Source organism: Dipodomys merriami, unplaced genomic scaffold (assembly GCF_024711535.1).
Source record: "Dipodomys merriami isolate MVZ:Mamm:240054 unplaced genomic scaffold, mDipMer1.0.p SCAF_39, whole genome shotgun sequence".
Taxonomy (NCBI): domain Eukaryota; kingdom Metazoa; phylum Chordata; class Mammalia; order Rodentia; family Heteromyidae; genus Dipodomys; species Dipodomys merriami.
Window position 1 is genome coordinate 7105182 of NW_027205492.1, and position 22252 is coordinate 7127433.

General features: G+C 58.7%; 1 protein-coding gene across 2 annotated transcripts in view; it reads right to left on the minus strand.

Moving 5' to 3' along the window:
- The window catches only part of Prex1 (phosphatidylinositol-3,4,5-trisphosphate dependent Rac exchange factor 1), a 102099-nt gene that overhangs the window by 53569 nt on the left and 26278 nt on the right, over positions 1 to 22252 (minus strand). The window contains exons 2-4 of one of the 2 annotated variants that reach the window (XM_069989955.1): positions 12716 to 12787; positions 10595 to 10717; positions 5131 to 5235 (exon numbers count right to left, since the gene is read on the minus strand). In XM_069989955.1, coding sequence (XP_069846056.1) covers positions 5131 to 5235; positions 10595 to 10717; positions 12716 to 12787 — 300 coding nt within the window. Of the gene's footprint in view, positions 1 to 5130; positions 5236 to 7953; positions 7983 to 8616; positions 8652 to 10594; positions 10718 to 12715; positions 12788 to 22252 lie in introns of those variants that run through there. The other variant, XM_069989956.1, reaches the window with a different exon arrangement.

Consider the following 22252-nt stretch of genomic DNA (forward strand, 5'->3'; position numbering starts at 1 on the left):
CACTCAATGCCCTGGCCCCCGGGTACTGCCTCCTCCAGGGCAGCCCAGGGTGCTTTGTCCTCCCCCCACAGAGACAAAATACAGTGTCATTACCACCCTGTGCACGGTTAACATGGGCAGGGAGAACCAGAGACCTGTCACTGGAAACCATGACCAGGCCGGAGTCACAGAACAGACGCTGGCATTTTCCACTTCAGCTCACCCCCAGAACAAGCCAGCCGGAGAGGAGGGGTTCTAGCAGACAGGCTGCTGAGGACTCCAGGTTTAGAACCACAGTGCTAAGCATCTGGCCCATCCGGCCCCTGAGATCAGCCTGCACTCGGCTCTCGGGACTGCTCTTTCTTCCTGGAGCCTCTGTGGTGGGGACCCAGGCTCTTTGGAATGGGAACTTCTCCCACGCAAGCATAGGGTTTTGGACATCAGGGACCCTGAGTTACATGTCTACGATCCACGGTCCTGGGTCCCTGGGCTCATGAGATGCCAAACATATCCATAAGCATAAATTAGCAAGGCAAGGAAGGAGCTGGTGGCAGCGCCCCCAGCCCCAGCCTGGCAACAAGGCACCTCAGCCCCCACCACAGCGGCCCAGAAGACCAGAAGCGAACTTGGATTCTGGGGGGGAAGGGCTCCCAGCCTGTCACTCACACACTCGGTGTGGGCCCACCCGGTGCTGGGCACAGGTCCAAGCCTGGGGTAGGGGGGTGGGGCTCACACTCAGATGCAGGTGTGAGCTGACGGCGGCATTACCAAGGGCCGAGTGTGCCAGGCAAGGACCCTCCCGTGCACGGCAAGCCCAGGCTCATGGCTGGGAACAGCGCGGGCTGTCTCCTTCCCACAGGGACTCAGCCGGGGGGCGCTGCCCTCGAACTCTGCAACACACCGGCCTCCGTGGGAAGCGGCGTGCAGCAGCCGGAGCCCCGCTGGAGCTGCCGGAGCCCCGCTGCGGCAGCCGGAGCCCCGCTGGAGCTGCCGGAGCCCCGCTGCAGCAGCCAGAGCCCCACAGTGGCCCCTAGCTCCCCGCCCCCATGGGTGCCCCCGGCACAGATGGGGTTCAGGCCACGGCAGCTGAGGTACCAGCCCGACGCTGCTCACACTCAGGCCTTTGTCTTCGGGGCCAGCGCGCTCCACTAGCTGCCCTGATGATGTCAGTGCTGGACAGGGGCCGGGGAGCCTGGGGGTGGGCAGAGCTTTCCAGAAGCTCCAGGGCCTGGCAGGAGAAGGGCCGGTCCCTTTGTCCAGGATCAAGGAGTCTCCCAGGACTGCTACGGACACTAGCCGAGTCCCCGGCCCTCCAGACTGTCTGGTTTTAATCTCATTTTGAAGGGAAAACAGCAAACACACAGAGCCGCCATTCATCACTCCTGCCCCTCCCCCCAGGGCCTGGGAAGAGCCGTCCCATTCACAGAAGACACTCAGGTGAGCGGCCACGGGCTTCCCCTGGGGTCTGCACCCTTCCTGGTGGTTCTCCCCAGAGCCAGGGTTGGGAATGGCCAGCCCCGCCTCCCCAAAGGGTCTCCCGCAACCTGCCTATCACCCTGTGTCCCACCCCAAGAGGGATCTTTCATTCACCTGGCACACCTGCCCCTGCCCTCCTCCCTGCCCAGCGCCTGGCCCTGAGCCCTCCTGGCCCCCAGGAGTTGGCCAGTTCATCCACACCACAGGCCAAGGTACCCCAGGGATGCCTGCTGCCCCGCCACCTTCACCTTGCCCGGGCAGGGGCAGTAGCCTTGTGGGGGCTGGGCGGTGGGTGGAAACAAGGTCTTCACTGCCGTCATTTGGTTAAGATGAGGTCACACTGGACAGGGGACCTGACTGGAAGGACTCGAGTCCTTGTAGGAGCAGGAGAGGACACAGGAGGCCACGGAAGAGGGGCAAGGCAGGGACTGCAGCGGAGGGAGCCGCAGCCAAGGCGTTGGGGGGCGGCGGGGGGGGGGGGGGGAGAAATCCTTTCCAGGAGCACTGGAGGAAGCGTGCTCCTGTGAGCTCCAACTCAGGCTCCTGGCCTCCAAAACTACCTGAGTAAGTGTTGTTTAAGCCCCCCAGGGAGGACCGCTGGCCAGGCAGCTGTGGTCTTCCTTACACAGGACAGAGGACACTGTTCTCTGACTGTGCTGTCACCACCCTGCCCCCTGCAGACAATGACACCAGCTGGTCCCCAGAGGAAGGCCACGCACTCCTGGTGGGGACGAAGCCCACGAGCCTGCGTCCGGCAAAGGCCCGAGATCTGAAAGCAGGTAGAGTTCGAGAAAAGCAAAACAGCCTTTGTGGAGAAGGGTGCAGTGCTCCGCTCTACACACAGAGGACACAGCCAGGAAGAAGTGGAGAATCTTCTGTCCTACAGGGGAGGGAGGGGACGCCCCCAGCGGTGCGCCACTCGATGAGTGTGCTGAGTATTGGATGCTGTGCCTGAACATAAACGTTTCTCTCCAGCTCTCAGCTCTTTCCAGGGACTTGTATTCCTGAATCACCATCCTCTTCCGGTGTCTCTGGCCTTGTTTCTCCTCCTACTACCTGGAAGCTTTTCCCTCCAGTTACTCCAAAGCTCCCTCTCCCTCCGTCCACTACTGCACTGTCCTCTGGACCACATCTTCCTCGAAGACTAAACTGAAACAGCAGCCGCATGCTCCACTCACCCACCCTCGACTACCTTTATGTCCTCCGTAGAACTTGAGGCTGAATGAGAGAATCCTCTACAAGAATGGTCAGTCTGGGAGGACAGGGATTTTTCCTGCCTTCTTCGTCTGTAGCCGCAAGGCTTAGACTCATCTCAACCAGAGAAGTTACTTGTGAAGGTGCTGGTGAAAAAGTGATTGAGCCAGTGAATGAGTTAATGAATGAATGGTGGTAGAGTAAGTGAGGAATCAGTGAATGGATGAGTGGAGTAAAAGGGAGAGGGAATGAATGAGTGGAGTTATTAGTGAGTAAGCAAGTGGATGAGTGAGTGACTGAAGTGAAAGAGGGATGGGATGAATGAATGAGTACGTGAATGAAGGAGGAGGTGGTGAATGAGTGAAGGACCCCCTTACTACGGACAAGCAAACAGACAGGAAACGCTCGAGTCCTGTCGCATCACCAGCGAGAGCATAGCACGTTATGCAGAAAGCCAGATTCCATCTGTTCCTGGCATCTTAACATCCCACAACAGACTCGTGACAGCTCTTTTGCAGGTGGCCAAGAGCTAGGAGACGCCAGGAAAAAGGGAGACAGATGGCATGTGTGCTGGCACCCACCCGTCCCCAGCCAGCCCTAGGCCAGCTGCTGCCAGTCTACCAGGAAGACGGGGCCAGAGAGGGAGGGAGAGGTTGGGCTCTTTCCTTTCTAAGCCCTTGTCCGCACCTTCTGGTCACCTTCCTCTTCCCAGGACCCCAGCTGGGGACAGGGGACACCCTCCAATGACAGGCAGAAGGAACTGGGTGCTGGCACCTAAAGTTTATGAAAGGCAGAAACGTGGCCACCCCGGTCCACAGGGGTGGACGTGACTAGTGTGATTTCATCTTTGCGTTCAGCCCTTAGTATGTTGTGAGTATGAAGGTGAAGACAGAAACATGAAGTAGCTGGGGAGAAAGACGGCAGCCACAAAACACATGAAAGCCATAGATGAAAATGGAACCAGCTGGCCAATTTGCCACCTTGGGATGCTCTCGGGAACTGGGCCAAGCGGCATGAACCCGCCCGTGAGCGAACAGCAACGTTCTGAACTGCAATTCTGGAAATACTTAGCTGGAGACTGCGCCTTACTTACATGCAACCCAGCTCCTGGAACCTGGTGACACGCCTGTGCTACGTGTGCTGATCTCAGCATTCTGGTAGAAAAACAAATTGTGTGGGACCAAGGAGTCTGTGATGGAATGAGGGGAGACTCCGAGTGCGGGGCCAGGACTGGAACCTGACAAGCTCAATCACTCTGCGAGTACGGACTCTTAGTAACCACTTACTGTTCTGGAACCCTAAATATCACCTCTGGCGAAGGCTGTGAGGCGTCCCCTGGCGCGTTCCTCCACAGCAGTGTAATTCTGAGCAGGGCACAGGGTTGACCTAAATGAAGTCTACATTTTCCAGCCTCCCTTGCAGCTAGATGTGGTCATATGACTGCATCTGGCCAATGGGATGTGAGTGGAAAAAGCAGGTGCAGACTATCCTCCTCGCCTCTCCCCACCCCATCCGACCACCTACAATTAGGATGTGATGAGGGGGTCACTGCACCTTGTCCTGGAGGGCCACGCCTAAGGTCTTGACCTTTGACTAACCCAGACTGTCTACAGCCACGCTGCCAACGTGAGGGAGAAACAAATGCCCATCTTGTTTAAGCCACTGTCACAAGGTGGACAAATGTGTTATCTCCACTCATCCACAACAGATGGGCTGCAAGGCTCAAAAGAGGTGACAACTGACAGCGTGTCTGATGGGTAAGTAAAGCTCTTGATGAAGAGATGACATGGGCATCGACCGTCCTGCCTGACCACCATCCACCCTCCACTGACACGCAGCCCCACAAACCCAAACCAGCCCTGCTTCTGTGACCCACTCTGCCCTCAAGCCCTACAGGTGTGTGTGGATCCAACTCCGCCCTCCACCCTCAGAAGTGACCAATCAGGACATCACCCAATTCTTTCTTCTACAGCAATTGGTTCAGAGATAAGGTTTTGAACCAAGCTCAGCCATTGAGCATCAGACTGGAGATTTTTCCCTGTTAAAAGGAGGAAAGAGGATTCTGGCTGATCCTGAGGCTGCTCGGCTACAGAGGGAAAGCACAGGGCTTCCAGAGGCCATGTTGCCAGAGACCAGGGAGGACCTGTCTGAGGATGGACAGCCCAGACCCATTCCTGACGCCATAGTCTGCACACCGACACTCTGCCATGCCTACAGCCCTCTCGGGGCTCAAACGTCCCCGGAACCTGCTGCCTCCAGGTTTCACCAGCTTCCTTCCATTTCTGGGTAACCCTGATACCCAGTAAGCCCAGTATCAATGGCAGTAATGCAATCACCACTGTATTTGTCAGGATCACCAGCCAGCAACTGGTGGAGTCGGACCCGGCCCCTGCCTGCCCTTGCAGTTCCACCAGCCAGAGCCCACCAGAAAAGCGTTGCCCGGCCTGCCTCCCGGAGCTGACCAGGCAGCGACGCACTCACCAGAAGGAAGGCCCGTGCAGTGGGGATCTTGTTGAGTTCCACCAGCAGCCTCAGAGCCTTCTCGTGGTTGCTGCAGTACTCCTCGTACACGCAAAACTTGTCCTTCTGCAAGACAGGGGCAGAGCTGGGGAGGCAGGCCCGGAGGAGGGCAGGTGCTGGAGGGGTGCCCCTGGCCACAGGCCGGGGGGGGGGGGAAGACAGGTCTCCCAGGCCCCACGAGGCTGCTGTGTGGGAGTTCGGGAGGGGTAGGCCTGCTCACTTGGGGCTCCCTTTCTACATGTCCCAGTGTTGTACCCAGAACGCAGCAGGGGTGACTGAGCCAGGCGGCCTGGGCCATCTGCATCTCTCGCTGGGAACTGGGGGCTTGGTACCTATCTCCCTGAGCCTCAGGATCCCCAGTGACAAGGTGACATTAGTAAGTCAGAGTTGTCACAGCAGAAGGATAGCTCTGCTGACTCCCAGGTGCCCCTGAGCCCAAAGTGCAGAGATCACCGCAGGTCACCCATCCACACCGCGGGCTGAGGGCTCCAAAGTGGAGGGGACAGAGCCCCCCGGGCAGGAAGCTCTCAGCAGAGCTGTTGCCCTTCCCAAGGGCTCCAGAACCGACCAAGCCCTAAACAAGGAAGCCCCAGGGCTGCCAGGAAGGAAAGGCTCAGGGCTGGGGCTGGGGCTGGGGCGGCCAGAGACCCCCCAAGAGACTAAGGAAGAGGTGGGTCTCCATGGCAAGAACTTGTTCTGTTCTAAACACACCTAAGCTGTCCCTTCGGCAAGAGTCTGCAGGGATGAGGATCCAAAGGAGAGGTCAGCAGGGGTCCAGCCGCCTTCTCCTCACTCTGTGCCCCCGGACCAGCTGCCCATGCAACACCAGTGCAGATATCCTGAGGGAGGCCATGCACACGCACGCGTGTGCGCGGAGGACAGGCACTCTGGGCTTCAGATCAGCGCGGCCCCTCCTTCCATACTGGAGGAGACCCAGGCACTCACCCAAGACCCGGGACAAGGACTTACTCGGGGTCTTGCAGCTACAGACGCAGCAGAACCAGGACCCAAACTCTCCTGACCCAATGCCTACATCCCACTCATGGCCGCGCCACGGGACGGGGGCAGGATTCTAAGCCACAAAGGTGCCGACCCCCACCACAAATCCACAGATCCACAAACCCATTGCCCCTGGAGCGAGGCCATGAAGACAAAAACAAAGCCAGCGCCACACTCCCGGCAGTGGTACGTGGCCTTGGGCAGAGTTGCTCTACCTCCCTCTGCCTCCGTTAAATAGGCGGAAGGACAGAGCCCCACACCTGGGCTGTTGGAGGATCAAATGGAGTGCCAACCACGTGACGCTGCCACTGAACCAAGATTAGTTTCAACCAATCAAGGAGCACAAATTGCTCCATGAAAGTAGCAATGCCACAATTATCGGTGTGTACCCACGTGTACCCACGTGCACCCACACACACACTGATTCACACTCCAAAGACAGGCCCTCCATCTTGAAGCGACACCACATAAGCTACACACTCCAGACACCAGCAGTGGCTGCCGCAGCCACACACAGGAACATCACAAAACACCACGTCCTGGCCCACACTGCAGCGCACCTAGGAACCGACATATAAATGAGGGCAGGGAAGGAAACCGGGGAGGCTGGGGATCGCCAAGGGTCTGGAAGGCACAGATCTAATTGTGCTGGTCTCCAACAAGCCAGGGGATCGCGGAGGATCTGGAAGGCAGAGGCTCACCCCGGGGCAGAGAGCGCCGAGGAGGCGGCTGCAGGACATATCCAGAACCCGGCCTCAGCTGCCGGCGGGGAAGGCAGGCCAGGAGGAGGGAGGCCCTTTCCTGTCTGTGATGCAAGGCCCTGTCTGAGGCCTCTCCTGCAGAGAACACCAACTGGACCAAAGAGGCAGGGCTGGGCTCTGAATGCAGGCAGGCAGGAGGAGAACTCTCGTTCTCTTTCTGTCCTCTTGGCTGGCAGCTCCATGGGCACAGGGCTTGCATCTGCCAAGGCCACTGGTAAACTATGGCAGGGACAGGAGTGCCTGGCAGATGGCAGGCACTGGGACTTTCTGGTGAATGAAAATGAACCAGAGAAGGAAGTGAGGGGGGCCTGGCGGGTGCCAGAACCAGCTCCCTGCTTCTCCCCAGGCTGATCCCACCACAGCCCCGGGCATCCCAGGTGAGCCTGTGACCCAGTCCAAACCAACCAGAGAGCTCCCTGCCTGGGGACAGTGGCCATGTGACCCACCCTGGGCCCGTGCCAGTCCTGCAGGACTCAGAATTACTGGAAAGAGGTGTTCTCTGAACTTCAGTGGCTGAGCTGACACAGCCACCACAAGGCTCCACCATACCAACTTTAAAACAAAACCAGTATAGGGGAAAATAAGACCCAAAGGTAGAGAAAAGTCAGGTCCAGAAGACAGCATCTGGGCTCCTTGATCCAGCGATCCCATCCAGCTATCCAACACACTCTCTGAACCTTTCACTAAGACGCATGGACAAAAATCCTTTTTTGGATGTGTGTGCACTCGTACTGTGGCTTGAAGTCAGGTCCTAGGCACTTCCCTTGAGTTTTTTGTTTTTGTTTTTGTTTTTGCTTAAGGCTAGTGCTCTACCACTTGAGCAACAGCTCTACTGGTGGCTTTTTTGGTGGTTAATTGGAGATACAAGTCTCACAGACATTCCTGCCTGAGCTGGCTTAGAGCCAAATATCCTCAGCTCTCAGCTTCTTGAGTAGCTAGGATTATAGGCACTAGCACCTAGCAAAAATCCTTTTGGAAAGCCTATCTGAAGTGGAGGGGGAGGAGGGGGGGGTTGATCACTTACAGTGAAGGTAATCTTGACACAGACACATTCTGAAAGGGAGAAGACAATAAAAACATGGATTTAAGCTCAAGAAGCTACACTTTCCCTGTCCACCTCCATCTATGCCACAATGGGGCCAACCTCAACAATGGCAGTGCTGCCGCAGCCCCTGGGGAGCCCAGAGGCCTAGTGCTATGATTGATTGGTGATAACTGCCACAGATACAGCATCCTGTCTTCCCCCCCCCCTTCCCTTCCCCCAGCCCTTCTCCTTCAGGGATCAGAAGGGTGGGGCCCAGCTTGAAGCCTGGAGACTTTAAGTTTAGCAAAAGAAAGCCTCCCATCCTGGTAAGGAGCAGCCCAGCTGCGGCCCAGGCCCAGGCCTGCAAATGTGGAAAGACTCTGACAGACTCACTTCCTCCCAGGGGCCAGCGCGGGGAGACAGTGGTGGTGGGGCTGGGCACACACTGACCTCGGTGGCTTTCTGGGTGTGTCACCAGCTAGAGACACCCAGGGGAGGGGATCTAGCCCCCCCCCAGGGGTACCAGGGGTTGTCTGAGGTGACATGGTGATAATCTATTCCACACCACAGCCAGAAAGACTGAGACCAGGAGGAGAGAGGAGGGAAGGGACTGGGGGCCTCCAGCAGGGAGAAGGGAGGAGGGGGAGGGGGGTGTCTCCTCACCTTGCCATCATCACGCAGAGATGGGCTCGGATCAGACAGGACCTCACTGCGCTACTCCTGTGCTCAAACCCCCGCAGCTTCCTCCCATCTGCACAGCAGAATCCAGGGTCCCTGCTGGGGCCAGAAAGCCCAAGGGCCTGGCCCTCTCTCTGACTCACCCCTCGGGCGACAGAGCCCCCTCCCTGCTTACATCCCAAACGGCGTGAGATGTGCTGATGCTCAAGTGGCATCTGCAGTTAACTGAGACTCAAGTCTCCCTGGAGGGCCCTGTTTTCAGTGGCTGACCTCTGACCTGAGGCACCAGGACAGTCACCCCTGGCTCCATCTGCGTCATCCATGTGCCACCGTCCCAATGACATGTAAAATGACCTTCAGCTCGCCCTTGGCCTCCACTGGGAGCCTCCTGACCACAGGAAACAAATCAGTCACACACACTCAGCACCACACCCCGAGGCCTGTGACCCAGTACTCCGGGGGGTGCTTGTGTGTGTTTTAGGGGATAATATAGGGTAAGACTGGGGGAAAAAAACAGGTCCAGAGCCATCTGGTCTCAGTCCTGATCCTAGCCCTGCAACCCTGCACCACCACTTAACCTCTCTGAGCCTCAGTTTGCTCATCTGTGGAATGGATACTGCTGCTGCGCACTTTCTGAAGGCCGGTGCCTGGAAAGCACATGGAGCAGCGCAAGCCGAGGCCACTTGGGACTGGTCTGTGATCAATTCAGCAGGCAGTGGTTGGGTTGGTACAACTCCTGGCCCAGGTGCTAGCTAGCGGGGGAGGGAGGGGGAGGAGGCCAGGTTGAATGCTGCCGGGTGCCACAGCCCCATCAAGCCCCATCCCACATGCACTGCCATGTCTAAGGCCCAGACCTAAGCCAGCTGCTGTCCATGGCTCCCAAGCTCTGGCACAGCCCACTCTCCACCCGGGCACGTGGGATGGAGGCCCAGCCCCTCCTCGCTGCCGCCGCGCACACCCCAGGGCCCGCCCTGCTAGGGCATGCTTTCCAGTGAGGCTGCCCGGCCTCCCGTGCCTGCAGCTGCTCTGCAGCCACCTGCAAGCTGTTCCCAGCTGGGAGAGAGACAGACCGCTCCGAACCCCCTGAGCCAGTGACTCACCGTGGGGAACGATGCTTTCACAGCTTAGATTAGCAAGGTGATTTTTTAAAAGTAAAAACACTGACTCACACCAGCGTTCTCAATTGCTGCCATCAGCTCAGGGGTTTGGAGACGGCTGCACGTGACATGTTCAGCGCATCTATACCCTGGAACCTTCCATCAAGGAAGCCCAGGGTGTCCCCGGCCCAGGCTGCTGAGCAGTGACCCCCTCCGATTCCATCTTTTGTTCTTAGAGGACTTCTGTTACTGAAGAACATGGGCTCCGGCCATTTCCAACGCTAAGGCATGCTTCCCTGCTAAGTTTATCTACGCTCTCAGTGACTACTCGCAAAGGAATAAACCAGTAACACCAGGGGTGCAGATGAAGTGCGAAGAGCAGAATGCTGGCTTGACCATCGGGAAGGGTCTGGGCCCGTGTGTGTGTGTGTGTGTGTGTGTGTGTGTGTGTGTGTGTGTGTGTGTGTGTGTGTGTGTGTGTGTGTGTGTGTGTGTGTGTGTGTGTGTGTGTGTGTGTGTGTGTGTGTGTGTGTGTGTGTGTGTGTGTGTGTGTGTGTGTGTGTGTGTGTGTGTGTGTGTGTGTGTGTGTGTGTGTGTGTGTAATGGGGAGGGGAGGAGAGGGTAGGGGAGGGCCCTGGAGAAGGGGGGTCTCGACCCGGGCCCAGGACACAGCCATCCTGTGGGAGGCCATTCTCCATGTGAAGGCCACAGGGTGAGCATCAAGACCCTGAAGTGTGCAGGTAACCACCCATCACCTGGGCAGAGAGGCCCCAGGGGTCCAGAGCAAGCCAGGGAGGTGGGCCGGGAGCGGGGGTAGGGTGTGGGGGCCGGATGCTGCTTCCTCCAGCGCTGGGTACTATACTCACAAATTTCAGGAAAACGTTCCCCAGCTCATGCTGGGACTGCGGCTCGGGGCGCAGGCAGTACTCCAGGGCGGCCAGGAAATCCTTGTGTACCTCCAGGATGTCTTCGATGTTGGAGAACAGGATCTGGGGGAAGGAGGGCCGGGGGCCAGGGTCCGTGGGGGCTCACCGGGCGGGCAGAGCCAGCCAAACAGGCCACATCCTCCCCAGCCCAGCCTCTGCCGGCTGGTCTGCCCCAGGATGGCCGGAGCAACAGGAGCCACACTACCACCTGAGTCACAGCTCTACTGCTGGCTTTTTGGAAGATAGGAGTTCCAGAGTTTCTTGCCCAGGCTGGCTTCAAACCATGATTGTCACACCTCAGCCTCCTGAGAAGCTGGGATTACAGGTGTGAGCCACCACCCCTGGCTCAGAGAACAGAACCCAAGGCCACACCATGCACAGCGCCACGTCACACCCACACACCACTGCCACATCCTGCCAGAGCCCCAGCTCACACCCGTGCCTGGGCCGTGGTGGGGAGGATCGCCCTGGGGACGCAGCAACGCTACGTCTCGGAAGCGAGGCTTTCCATCGGTCATCTCCAAACGAGGCATTCAGCCGGGCCTGTGGACACTCTGGGCTGTCACATATTTGGGGGTGAGGAAACTGTCACGTTTCAGGGGTGCGCCTGCTCTGCAGTCATGGAAACTAAATAATAACCAGCAGTGGACTACTATGCAGTCTGCAAGAAGGGGCAGATTCCAATCTATCTTCCTATGGACTGTGGACGTCCAGGCTGGCCTTCCGTTTGGGGAGGGGGGCGCTGAGGTGCCAAACAGGGCTCTGTTGAGCATAGTGTAAACCAACACCAGAAAGACCACTCACATCTGTGCTTGAGGACCAGAGGACTCTTGGCTACGATACACGTTGGTAACCGCAGGGCTCTGGCCGGTTAGGAAACTAGAGATTTTACTTCAGATGCTATAGCAGCACCATCTCCTTTTAAAAAGGGAGTTTTGTTTTGTTTTTTTACTTTAACTTTTGAAGAAGATGCTTGCTCAAAAACCAAACACGGGCTGGGAAAGTGGCTCAGTGGTAGAACGCTTGCCTTGCATGCATGAGGCCCTGGGTTCGATTCCTCAGCACCACATAAGCAAAAAGAAAAAAGCTGGAAGTGGCACTGTGGCTCAAGTGGTAGAGTGCTAGCCTTGAGCTGAAGAGCTGAGGGACAGCGCCCAGGCCCAGAGTTCAGGCCCCATGACTAGACCCCCCCCCCAAAAAAAAAACACACAGGGCTGGGAATGTGGCTTAGTGGCAGAGTGCTTGTTTAGATGCATGAAGACCTGAGTTCGATTCCTCAGTACCACATACACAGAAAAAGCCGGAAATGGTGCTGTGGCTCAAGTGGTAGAACACTAGCCTTGAGCACAGAGAGGCTCAGGGACAGAGCCTAGGCCCTGATTCAAGCCCCAGCACTAGCAAAAGAAACAAGCAAATTTTGGCTGCAGGGAGGACTTGACCTCCCACTCAGTGTTACCTAAGCACCTACTAAGTGCTGGGTAAATCAGAGGCCCTGAGGGGATAGCAGGACCGAGACAAGGCCCCGCCCTGTGGAAGTGGTGTTCTAACAGGAGAAGGTGAATAACAAGAAGGGTTCTACCTGGAAGCTCTGTATGTGTATATGCACTCTGAGCCTGTTGGTCTATGCAAAGAAAGCAAACTCAGAATCACGGTGGGCCAGGTCCCTGTCCTGAAGAACCAGACGTGGGGGTCCACCCCACCCCCCACCTCACAGGCATCAACTCTGCAGCTCTTCCCCTCTCCCCTTGGACCAGGACCTCCAGGGCCAAGGCCTAGAAGAAGCCGGGCCTGGTGACACCGGCACCCTGCAGGGACACTCGATGTCCAGCACCCTGGCAGGGGGCAGCGGTGGGCGCCAGGCTCCCAGGCCAGGAGCCGGACCCAAGGAGAAGGCAGGAAGATGGTGGCCACGCCATCGAGTGATGGGCATCGAGTGATGCAGGCAGCTCCCGAGGCTCCCAGGACAGAGGCCTCTGGGGTTGGCGGGCGCCACGCCCGGGCATCTCCCGGGAGGGGCACCAGCCACAGCAACAGGGAAGACTGGGGAGGGGCGGGGCCTACCTTGACGTTCTCTTCCGTGAGGCCCTTGTCCACGGAGTCGGCCACGTTCTGCCGGATGCGCTGCAGGAAGGCCTGGCAGGGGGGAGAGGAGAGGCAGAGGGGAAGTCACATGAGGCCAACACTGACCACCCTGGGGGACTGCCGCGGTCCAGGGACATGGGCAGGGACCCCATGCCACCCTGGGGCCCACTCGGGCACCAAGAGTTCCTGCATCACAAGAGTGCCCCTCCAATCTGATCTCACTTTGTTGACAGGGACGGTCCAGCTATGAGAGGCTGAGTGAGGAGGACAGTAGTAGAGGCCGGTCGCAGTAGACTTAGCAAGAGGCCCCATCTTAAAACCAGAAGGAATGGAGGCATGACTCGGGTGGCAGAGTGCTGGCCTAGCGAGTGTGAGGCGCTGGGTTCAGTCCCCAGTACCACAGAGCAGAGCAGGTCCTGTTGACCTCCAGCAGCCGCCGCCACACTTCCTGGGTGGCGTGACACTCGGCCGCGTGACTGTGAGTGGGCAGGGCAGGGGCACACACCTGCCTGACCGCCTGCCTCGACCTCCCGGCATGGGATGACAGGCAAGCACCGCCACACCACGCGAGAGAGCCTCCCGGCCAAGTGCCCAGAGAGGCCTCGCTGCCAGCACGTGAGAGTGGGGAGCAGGGCGGAGGGGGGGGGGAGGGCGGATTCTGAGACGCCGCAGCAGTGACCTGGTGGGGGGGAGGGATCAGACTTGGCACTGAAGGGAAACAAGGGATCAGACTTGGCACTGAAGGGAAACCGAGGCCAGCTGCCCACAGAGGTCCCTGCCCAGCTCACCAGCTAGGGTTAACCTGGGGAAAGGCTGGGGAGCTGCCACAACCATCACAGCCACGGGCCACAGGGACCCATGCTTGGGGGGGGGGGGGGATCCACCGGCCACAGATCGTCCAGAGCCCGTCCCATCCCCAACGCCTATCTGGAGAGAGCTGGGGGGGGAGGGGGGCAGGGCCAGGACCGTGCTGGGGAGGCCATGGGCAGGTGGGCAAGGGGCCAAATCCCCTCCCGTCACCACCACCCGCACCCGGGCCCCCACCATCGGTTTTCCAGCCCCAGATCCCAGGGAAGAGACCCACCCCACCCCCAAGGGGCCCCCTAGTGCTCCTCCATCTCAACTTCCCCAAGCCTCACCCCTTTTCCCCCCAACCCCACCCACCCCACCCCCAACTCCTCCCACCCAGCTCCTCCCCTCAGACACCACAGCAATGTCACCAGACATCCCTGCAAAAGCAATCAGCTGCTGCTTCTCCAACCAGACCAGCAGGCCCAGGCCTTCCCTCTCCTGCTCACCCCTAAAAGCCCCTTCTCCACAAGCCCAGCCCAAAGGGTCTTCTTAAGTATGTCAACCACACTGAGCAGCAGTGGCTCAGATGGCTCACACCTGTCATACTAGCTACTCAGAAGGCTGAGATTTGAGGATCATGATTTGAGGCCAGCCAGGGCAGGAAAGCCTAAATTCCACCTCCAATGGCCAGCAAAAAGCAGAGCTGGAGACATGGCTCAAGCAGTAGAGCACCAGCAAAGAAAGCAAACCAACTAGCCGGGCGCTGGTGGCTCACGCCTATAATCCTAGCTACTCAGGAGGCTGAGATCTGAGGATCGCGGTTCAAAGCCAGCCCGGGCAGGAAAGACCGTGAGACTCCTATCTCCAATAAATCACCAGAAAACCGGAAGTGGCGCTGTAGCTCAAGTGGTAGAGCGCTCGCCTTGAGCTGAAGAGCTGAGGGACAGCGCCCAGGCCCAGAGCTCAAGACCCACGACCGACAAAAAAAAAAAAAGAAAGCAAACCAACTGAGCACATAAAACCCTGGGTTCAAACCCTAGTTACCACCCAAAGAAGAAGGAAAAAACAAAAAAGCCTTCCACAAAACCGGGCACTGGTAACTTTTGCCTGTAATCCTAGCTACTCAGGTGGCTGAGATCTAAGAATCATGGGCCAAAGCCAGCCTGGGCAGGAGACTCTCATCTCCAATTAATCACCACAAAATCAGAAATGGTGTTGTGGTCCAAAGTGGTAAAGGACTAGCCTTGAGCAAAAGAGCTCAGAGAAAGTGCCCAGGTCCCAAGTTCAAGCCCCATGACCAAAAACAAAAAAAAACCTCCCCAGTGCATTTAATAAATTTTTTTTTTAAAAAGGGGGGGCTGGGAAGTGGCCCAGTGGTAGAGCGCTTGCCTTGCATGCCTGAGGCCCTGGGTTCGATTCCTCAGCGCCACATAAGCAAAAAAAAGAAAAAAGCCGGAAGTGGTGCTGTGGCTCAAGTGGTAGAGCGCTAGCCTTGAGCTGAAGAGCTGAGGGACAGCGCCCAGGCCCAGAGTTCAGGCCCCACGACCGGACCCAAAAAAAAAAATTTTTTTTTTTTTTTAAAAAACAGATCCTTCCCGAGACTATAGGCCTGAGACCTCATCCTTACTGCACTCCATGACCTCACTGTCCAGCACGCCCACACCATACTTATCTAGGGCCATGCTCACGTAGGTAGTAGATTCCTCCCCCCTTGCCAAACCTACACCTGCCCTGGGACCTTTGCACAAGCCACTCCGGCTAACAGGATGCTCTCCCCAGGTCTGCCTGGAGCGCACAGTAGGACTCAAAGATCAAAAGGAAGGCCCAGCACAAGCAAGGCCTGACACGTGGCAGGGGCCTGGACTCTGCACCCCGCGGGGGGGGGTGGGGGGGGGGAGGAGCAGAGGCTCCTAGAGCAGAAGCTCCCAAAGGGGCTGCGACAGGACAGGAGTAGAGAGTGGAGCGGTGGACAGGAATGTGGCCAGGAAGCCGCCTCTGGCCCTCAGACGGGGAGACAAAGGCAGCCTCACCCAGGCAGCCGCCTGGGGAGGGCGGGGCACAAGGAGAGCCCCACTGGCTGACCTAGATGGGGCTTCCTGTCCTGCTTTCTTCTCACAGCACTGGCCGCCACCATTGTGCGGGGACAATGGCAGGCTCGGGCCACCCAGGGAGAGGCTGCAAACAGGCAGCAGCCAGCCGGCTGGGAAGGAGCGGAGCGTGGGGAAGGGGCTGTGGCACCAGGGCGCCGGCATCCTCTGCACTCGTGGGCAGCTTTGCAGCCGCATCGTGAGACTCCTGGGCCTGACGCCGGCTCCTTGCCGGGCTCCGCTGCTCCATGAGCCCCGGCCCCACCAACACTCAGCCAAGACCGCGAGGATGGGAGACGCCCCCCCATCCCCCGGACCCACCGCCACCAGGCCGGCCCCCTCCCTGGCCAGGCCACCAGTGCCCGGCCCTCACACAGCACCCGTGTCTGAGACCCCGGAGACCACAGCCGGCCTCGCCTGCCAATCAGACGGCAGCTGCCCTGGGGAGCCGGGGAGCAGCCATCTGCCAGGGACCCCGGGGCCGCTCCCAGAGGGGCCGAAACCCAGGGAAAGCTCTGCGTCCCGGCAACCTGATCTGCTGGGGCGTAGGGCTGGTGGTCCCCAAGGACTCCCCGCAGTGCTGGGGGGACTCACTGGACATATGGTGAAACCTGAGAGAGCCGGGGGACAGGGCGGGGCACCCCACAAACCCAGGACAAAGGAAGGAGCCTCGCCTAAGCACCCCAGGGTCATTAGCTGGCAGGCAGGCCTCAAATCTGGGTTAGAATTGATAGCGTGCTGGCCGGCCGGTGGCACTGTCTGTCCTGAGCAGAACGCTACACCCCTGCGGTGCATAGCGCACCTCGGCACGAATGCCACGGAGACAGGCTGAGCCGAGCCTCCATCGCAGGGGACCCGGCAGCTACGGCCTCCACCTGGACTGAGGGGAGGGAATGGTCACGCGGTGCCCTCGCTCCCCTCTGTCCTCCAGGACCTCCCCATCAGCGCACGCCCAGCTCCTAGCTCGTTAAGGACACCGTTTAGAAGTCAATGAACCAGCAGGGCGCCGGTGGCTCACGCCTGTCATCCTAGCTACTTAGGAGGCTGAGATCTGAGGATCACGGTTCAAAGCTAGCTAGAGCAGGAAAGTCCGTGAGACTCTTATCTCCAATAAAACACCAGAGAACCGGAAGTGGCACTGTGGCTCAAGTGGTAGAGCACTTGCTTTGAGCTGAAGAGCTGAGGGACAGTGCCCAGGCCTAGAGTTCAAGCCCCATGACCGACAAAAAAAAGAAGTCAATGAACTATCGCCAAGCAAGTATCCAAGACTCACACCTGTCATCCTAGCCATTTAGGAAACTGAGATGGCTGCAATCTCAGCTTTGAGACTCAGACTTGAAGCCAGTCTGGGTGGACAAATCTAAGACTCTTATCTCCAATAACCAGCAAAAGGCTGGACTGGAAGCATGGCCCAAGTGGTAGAGGGCCAGCCTTGAGTGAAAGAGCCAAGTGAGAGCCCATGTCCCTGAATTCAAGCCCCAGTACTGGCAACTGGTGCTCGCGCGCGCGCGCACACGCACACACACACACACACACACACACACACACACACACACACACACACACACACACACACACACACACTCTCCTTAGCTTCAGAGTCAAGCTCGAATTCAAGCCCAAGTACTGGCATTATTGGCAGGCAGGCACACACACACACACACACACACACACACACACACACACACACTCCTTAGCTTCAGAGTCAAGCTCGAATTCAAGCCCAAGTACTGGCATTATTGGCAGGCGCACACACACACACACACACACACACACACACACACACACACACACGCATTAGTGGCTTGTACTTGTAATCCTAGCTACTCAGGAGGCTGAGATCTGAGGATCCTGAGGAAAGTCGATAGATTCCTATTGTCAATGAACCACCAGAAAACCGGAAGTGGCTCTGTGGCTCTGTGGCTCAAGTGGTAGAGCACTCGCCTTGAGCAAAAGAGCTCAGGGCAGCGCCCAGGCCCTGAGTTCAAACCTCAAGACTGACTCAAAGAAAAAAAACCCACAATCCCCAAGCCTGGGAGTGAGTCATGGAGGGAGAGGCCCTCCTGCTCTTCCCTGCCTGCTCCAGATATGGTCATGTGACTGGGTTCAGGCCAGATGAAGAGGGGGGAGGGGAGCGCCAAGCCCTCCTCACAGGGCCCGCAGACACCCCCCGCCCCCCATGCAGATCTGGCCTCTGCCTCACACTGCATGTATAGCTGGGCCTATGGACCCAGGAATCCCAGCCTTAGCCTGAATGCTGAGGCCCAGTTACTCCCTCAGGAAAACTGAGATGTGGGCTTCGAGGGTCTAGGAGGTGGCAGAGGCTAGAGCCCAGAGGCCGCCTCCACCTTCACCCATGCTGGAGCTCCTCCATCTCCCAACCCAGCACACAACAATGGCTACCAAGGATTGCATCCACTGTGAGACTCGGCCTCTTGAACAGGCAGCCTGCCACCTCTCCCCAAGCTGCAGCCTGGGGCAGACATCACTAATAGAGTGCGGATCTTTTGTCCTGTATGCTGCTAGCTCTCCTCACCCTTATCAAGGACAACCCAGGGCCTGCTCTCAAACCCTTCCCCATCATACCCCCCCTTCTCCTCACCCCTGTGGGCCATTTCCTTCACCACTGAAGAGTGGGGTCATGGGCGTGGGGCCCTGCCACATCCAGGAGGGCAGGCAGCAGCTCCTCTGGCCTTCAGCAGCCCTCCTCTCCCTACAGTGAGCACAAAACACCTCCAAACCTTGCCCGAGGTCCCCTGGGGGCAGAGTCACCCTGGCACCACTAAGCATGGGACGAAGACCACAGACCTGGGTTCAAGCACTGGCCTGGTCTGCGGGCTGTGCCCGGTGCAGCCTCTGGGTGGCTGCGTCCTCCAGGAGGGAGGGGGGCATTGCACGGCACTGCTGCCCGGGGCTCTGGAGTCTCCTGGGGATGCCAGAAGGGTCTGTGGGTTGAATGGTGGTGTTGGGGGCGCAGCTCTGCGTCCACAGGAAAGCCCACAGAACTGCCCCGACGGTGGCCCGCAAGAGCCCAGCTAGATGTCCTGTCCCACAGAACCCAAACCCAGAGCTCCCGCACCCCACGCAAGCTCCAACCCACGCCTGCTGGGGCAGCACGGGCACAGCAGGTGCCTGGAGGAAAAGTCCGAAGCAAGCTGGCGGTGAGGCTGGGAACGGGGCCACGCTGCGGTGGCATTTCCCGCCGGAACGCCAGGACAAAGGGGAGCCAGGCAGCGGGCTGGGCTGCGGGGCCAGCGGCCTGCCTCCTAGGACCCTGGCCCAGGCAGGACAATGGGTGGAATGCGCTCCCCTCTCTGCCGGCTGACATTTGACATCTGAAGACAATGACTTTGAAGAGGTTTTGTTTTTTCCTCTGTCAACTTTTTCCTTTCTATTTTCAGAAACCATTGTCCCCCGGCTGGCGGCTGCGCGGTGGCCCCTTGGTCGCGGAGGAATTGTGTTTGGGGAGCCAGAACACAAAGCGCAGAAATGAGAGAACGCACAAGGCGGCGGCGGACAAGGCGGCGGCCTCGGAGCGCAGCCAGGGCGGCCGGCATGGATGTCTCCCCCCCCCCGCGCCCCCTTTGCTTTTCCCAGGCCGGCCAGGGCCCCAGGGGGGGACACGGGCGTGGGAGAGGCCAGGACAGCAGGGTGGGAGGGCAGAGTGGGCCCCAGGCACAGACAGCAGCTGCCCGCTGCGGCCTGGAGTCTGAAACTTGGGGAGAGTGCGTGTGGTTCCCACCACTTCCCCCAAACTCCTCTGTATAGAAAGGGGGCTGAGAGCACCCGGGCTCACGCCTGTCAGCCCAGCTGCTCAGGAGGCTGAGATCTGAGGATCGCAGTTCAAAGCCAAATGGGGCGGGAAAGTCCGTGAGACTCTTCTCTCCAATGAACCACCAGAAAACCGGAAGCAGCGCTGTGGCTCAAGTGGCAGAGCACTTGGCTTGAGCTGAAGAGCTCAGGGACAGCGCCCAGGCCCAGAGTTCAAGACCCAAAACAACAACAAGAATCACAACGAAAAAGGAGGGCTGGGAAGGTGGCTCAGTGATAGAGTCCTTGCCTTGCATGCATGAGGCCCTGTGTTCCGTTCCTCAGCACCACATAAGCAAAAGAAAAGAAAAGAAAAAGAAAAAAGCCAGAAGTGGCGCTGTGGCTCAAGTGGTAGAGCGCTAGCCTTGAGCTGAAGAGCTGAGGGACAGCGCCCAGGGACAGCACCCAGGGACAGCACCCAGGGACAGAGCCTAGGGACAGCACCCAGGGACAGCGCCCAGGGACAGCGCCCAGGGACAGTGCCCAGGGACAGCACCCAGGGACAGAGCCCAGGGACAGCGCCCAGGCCCAGAGTTCAGGCCCCACGACCGACAAAAAAAAATTTTTTAAAGAAAAAAAGGAGACTGAGGTTCTCACAGGCTGCACAGCAGCCCCAGAGTGCACTGCTGCGGGGACAGCACTGGGGCTGGACCTGCACATCCCCAGAGTGAAGGCTCTGGCCATGGGTGGGGGGGTAGATGGATGGATGGGAGGGTTAGATTAGATGATAGATAGATAGGTAGATAGATAGATAGATAGATAGATAGATAGATAGATAGATAGATAGATAGATAGATAGATAGATAGATAGATAGATAGATAGATGTGGATGATGGATGGATAGGTAGGTAGACAGATGATACACAGACAATAAAGATAGATGATAGAGTGAGAGAGGTGATTCACAGATAGGTAATAGACACATAGATCCATAGATAGCCACTGACCCTAAGTACATCCTCACATACCATCCCCCGGGCCTTGGCCAAGACCAGTAGCTCCGGGCAGGACAGGGGTCCCCAAGGGATACCGAAAACCCCAACAAGGGCCCAGGGAGGCCCAGCCAGCCAGCCACGTGGCGGGAGCCCAGTGACATACAAGTCCAGTCCCCACCGCAGGCTCAGGAAGCTCAATTTCCCCTCGTATAAATCACACCCACACACCCACACACCTCAGGAGGCAAGGCCAACGACAGCCTTGTCTCCAACAGCATCACTCACACCACATCCGTGCCTCAGCACGCCAAGAAGAAAGGACCCCTGCCCCAAACGCAGGCTGCATGGTATCTGCCTGCAATCTGTGCCGTGTACCAGCTAGCCTGCCTTGCCCAGGTCAGCCCAGGCTGGTTCTGACCCCAGGGCCTTTGCACAGGGTCACAGCACAGGACCACTCAGATGTCACCCCCTTGGGCAGCCTCCTGACCACCCTGGCTAAAGTAACCTTCCCCAGGCCCCCTTCCACCCAGCTGACCCTCAGTAGAGCAGGGGTGACCATCTCAGTGTCCGTTTGAAGGTTCTTCTCTGCAGTGGGTATCTGTGTGCCCATCTACAACCAGGGTAAGTAGAGGCCTCCCGCAGGTACGGCTCCCACAAGCACAAAATAAAGAGCTCAGCACAGGGAAAGGAGCGTGAGTGACTCATATGTAAAGAAGAGCAACTGCCCACTGGATGGACAGATGGATGGACAGATGGGTGGATGGATGGACATGTAGACGGATGGATACAGATGGGTGGACAGGTGCGCGCACACAGATGGACACTCACTGCGGTGCGACCTGAAGACTCTGCCCAGTGCAGCGGGCACTGATGGGCGGCATGCTATACCTCCGACTGCTTCCGAGCCAGCGGCCATGGAGCCGCACACCGGGAGACCCGTGCGGCCAGGACGGCAGAGGCTGGGTGGTGGCGCAGGTTCCCAGCCGCCCCACCCGGGAACTCCCGCTGCCCAGGCTGTTTCTCCACAGGTCCGCACCCCCCTCCTGCCCCAAGACAGCCCTGGAGGCCCCCGGCCACCACTGTGCAAGGCCCATGTGGACGGCAGTGTCCGCGACTGAGGCGCGCCGGGGCCCCTCCACCCTGGGCGCGCAGGGCAGCGACGCGCCGAAGGAGACACTGGACCTGGCACACAGGAGCGCCTGGCGCACGCGCAGCGGGGACTTCTACCCACACTACCGTCCACCCTGCCCCTCACTCAGCAGACGGGGCCCACAAAGCTCGAACCCAGGCCTGGGCGCTGTCCCTCAGTGATTCAGCTCAAGGCGAGCACCCTACGACTTGAGCCACAGCACCAGTTGCGGTTTTCCGGTGGTTCATGGGAGAGAAGAGTCTCCCAGACTTTCTTGCCCGGGCTGGCTCTGAATTGCCATCCTCAGCTCCCAGCCTCCAGGGTAGCGACGCTGACAGGCGTGAGCCACAGGCACCTGCCTGAGGCCCTGCTTCTGACCCAGGGGGTCCCAGAGCTCCACAGGGTGCGAGGATGGATCCCAGGGACAAGCCCCGAGCTTGTCCCCCCAGGCTGGCCACACCTGCAGTGAAACCCCAGGCGGGGCCAAGCCCCAGAAGACAGAGCCCCACACCGGTATACCAGCCGCAGGGCAAAGCTGGCTTCCATCACAGAGCCCCATGACGTCTTTCCCTGAGGGGCCTCCCAGGGCATCGGCTGGAAGGAAGCTGGCCAGCAGGCAGCAGCCGCACCAGCACCAGCACCAACACCAGCACCAACACCAACACCAGCACCAGCACCAGCACCGGCACCAACACCAGCACCAACACCAGCACCAATACCAACACCAGCACCAACACCAACACCAGCACCAGCACCAGCACCA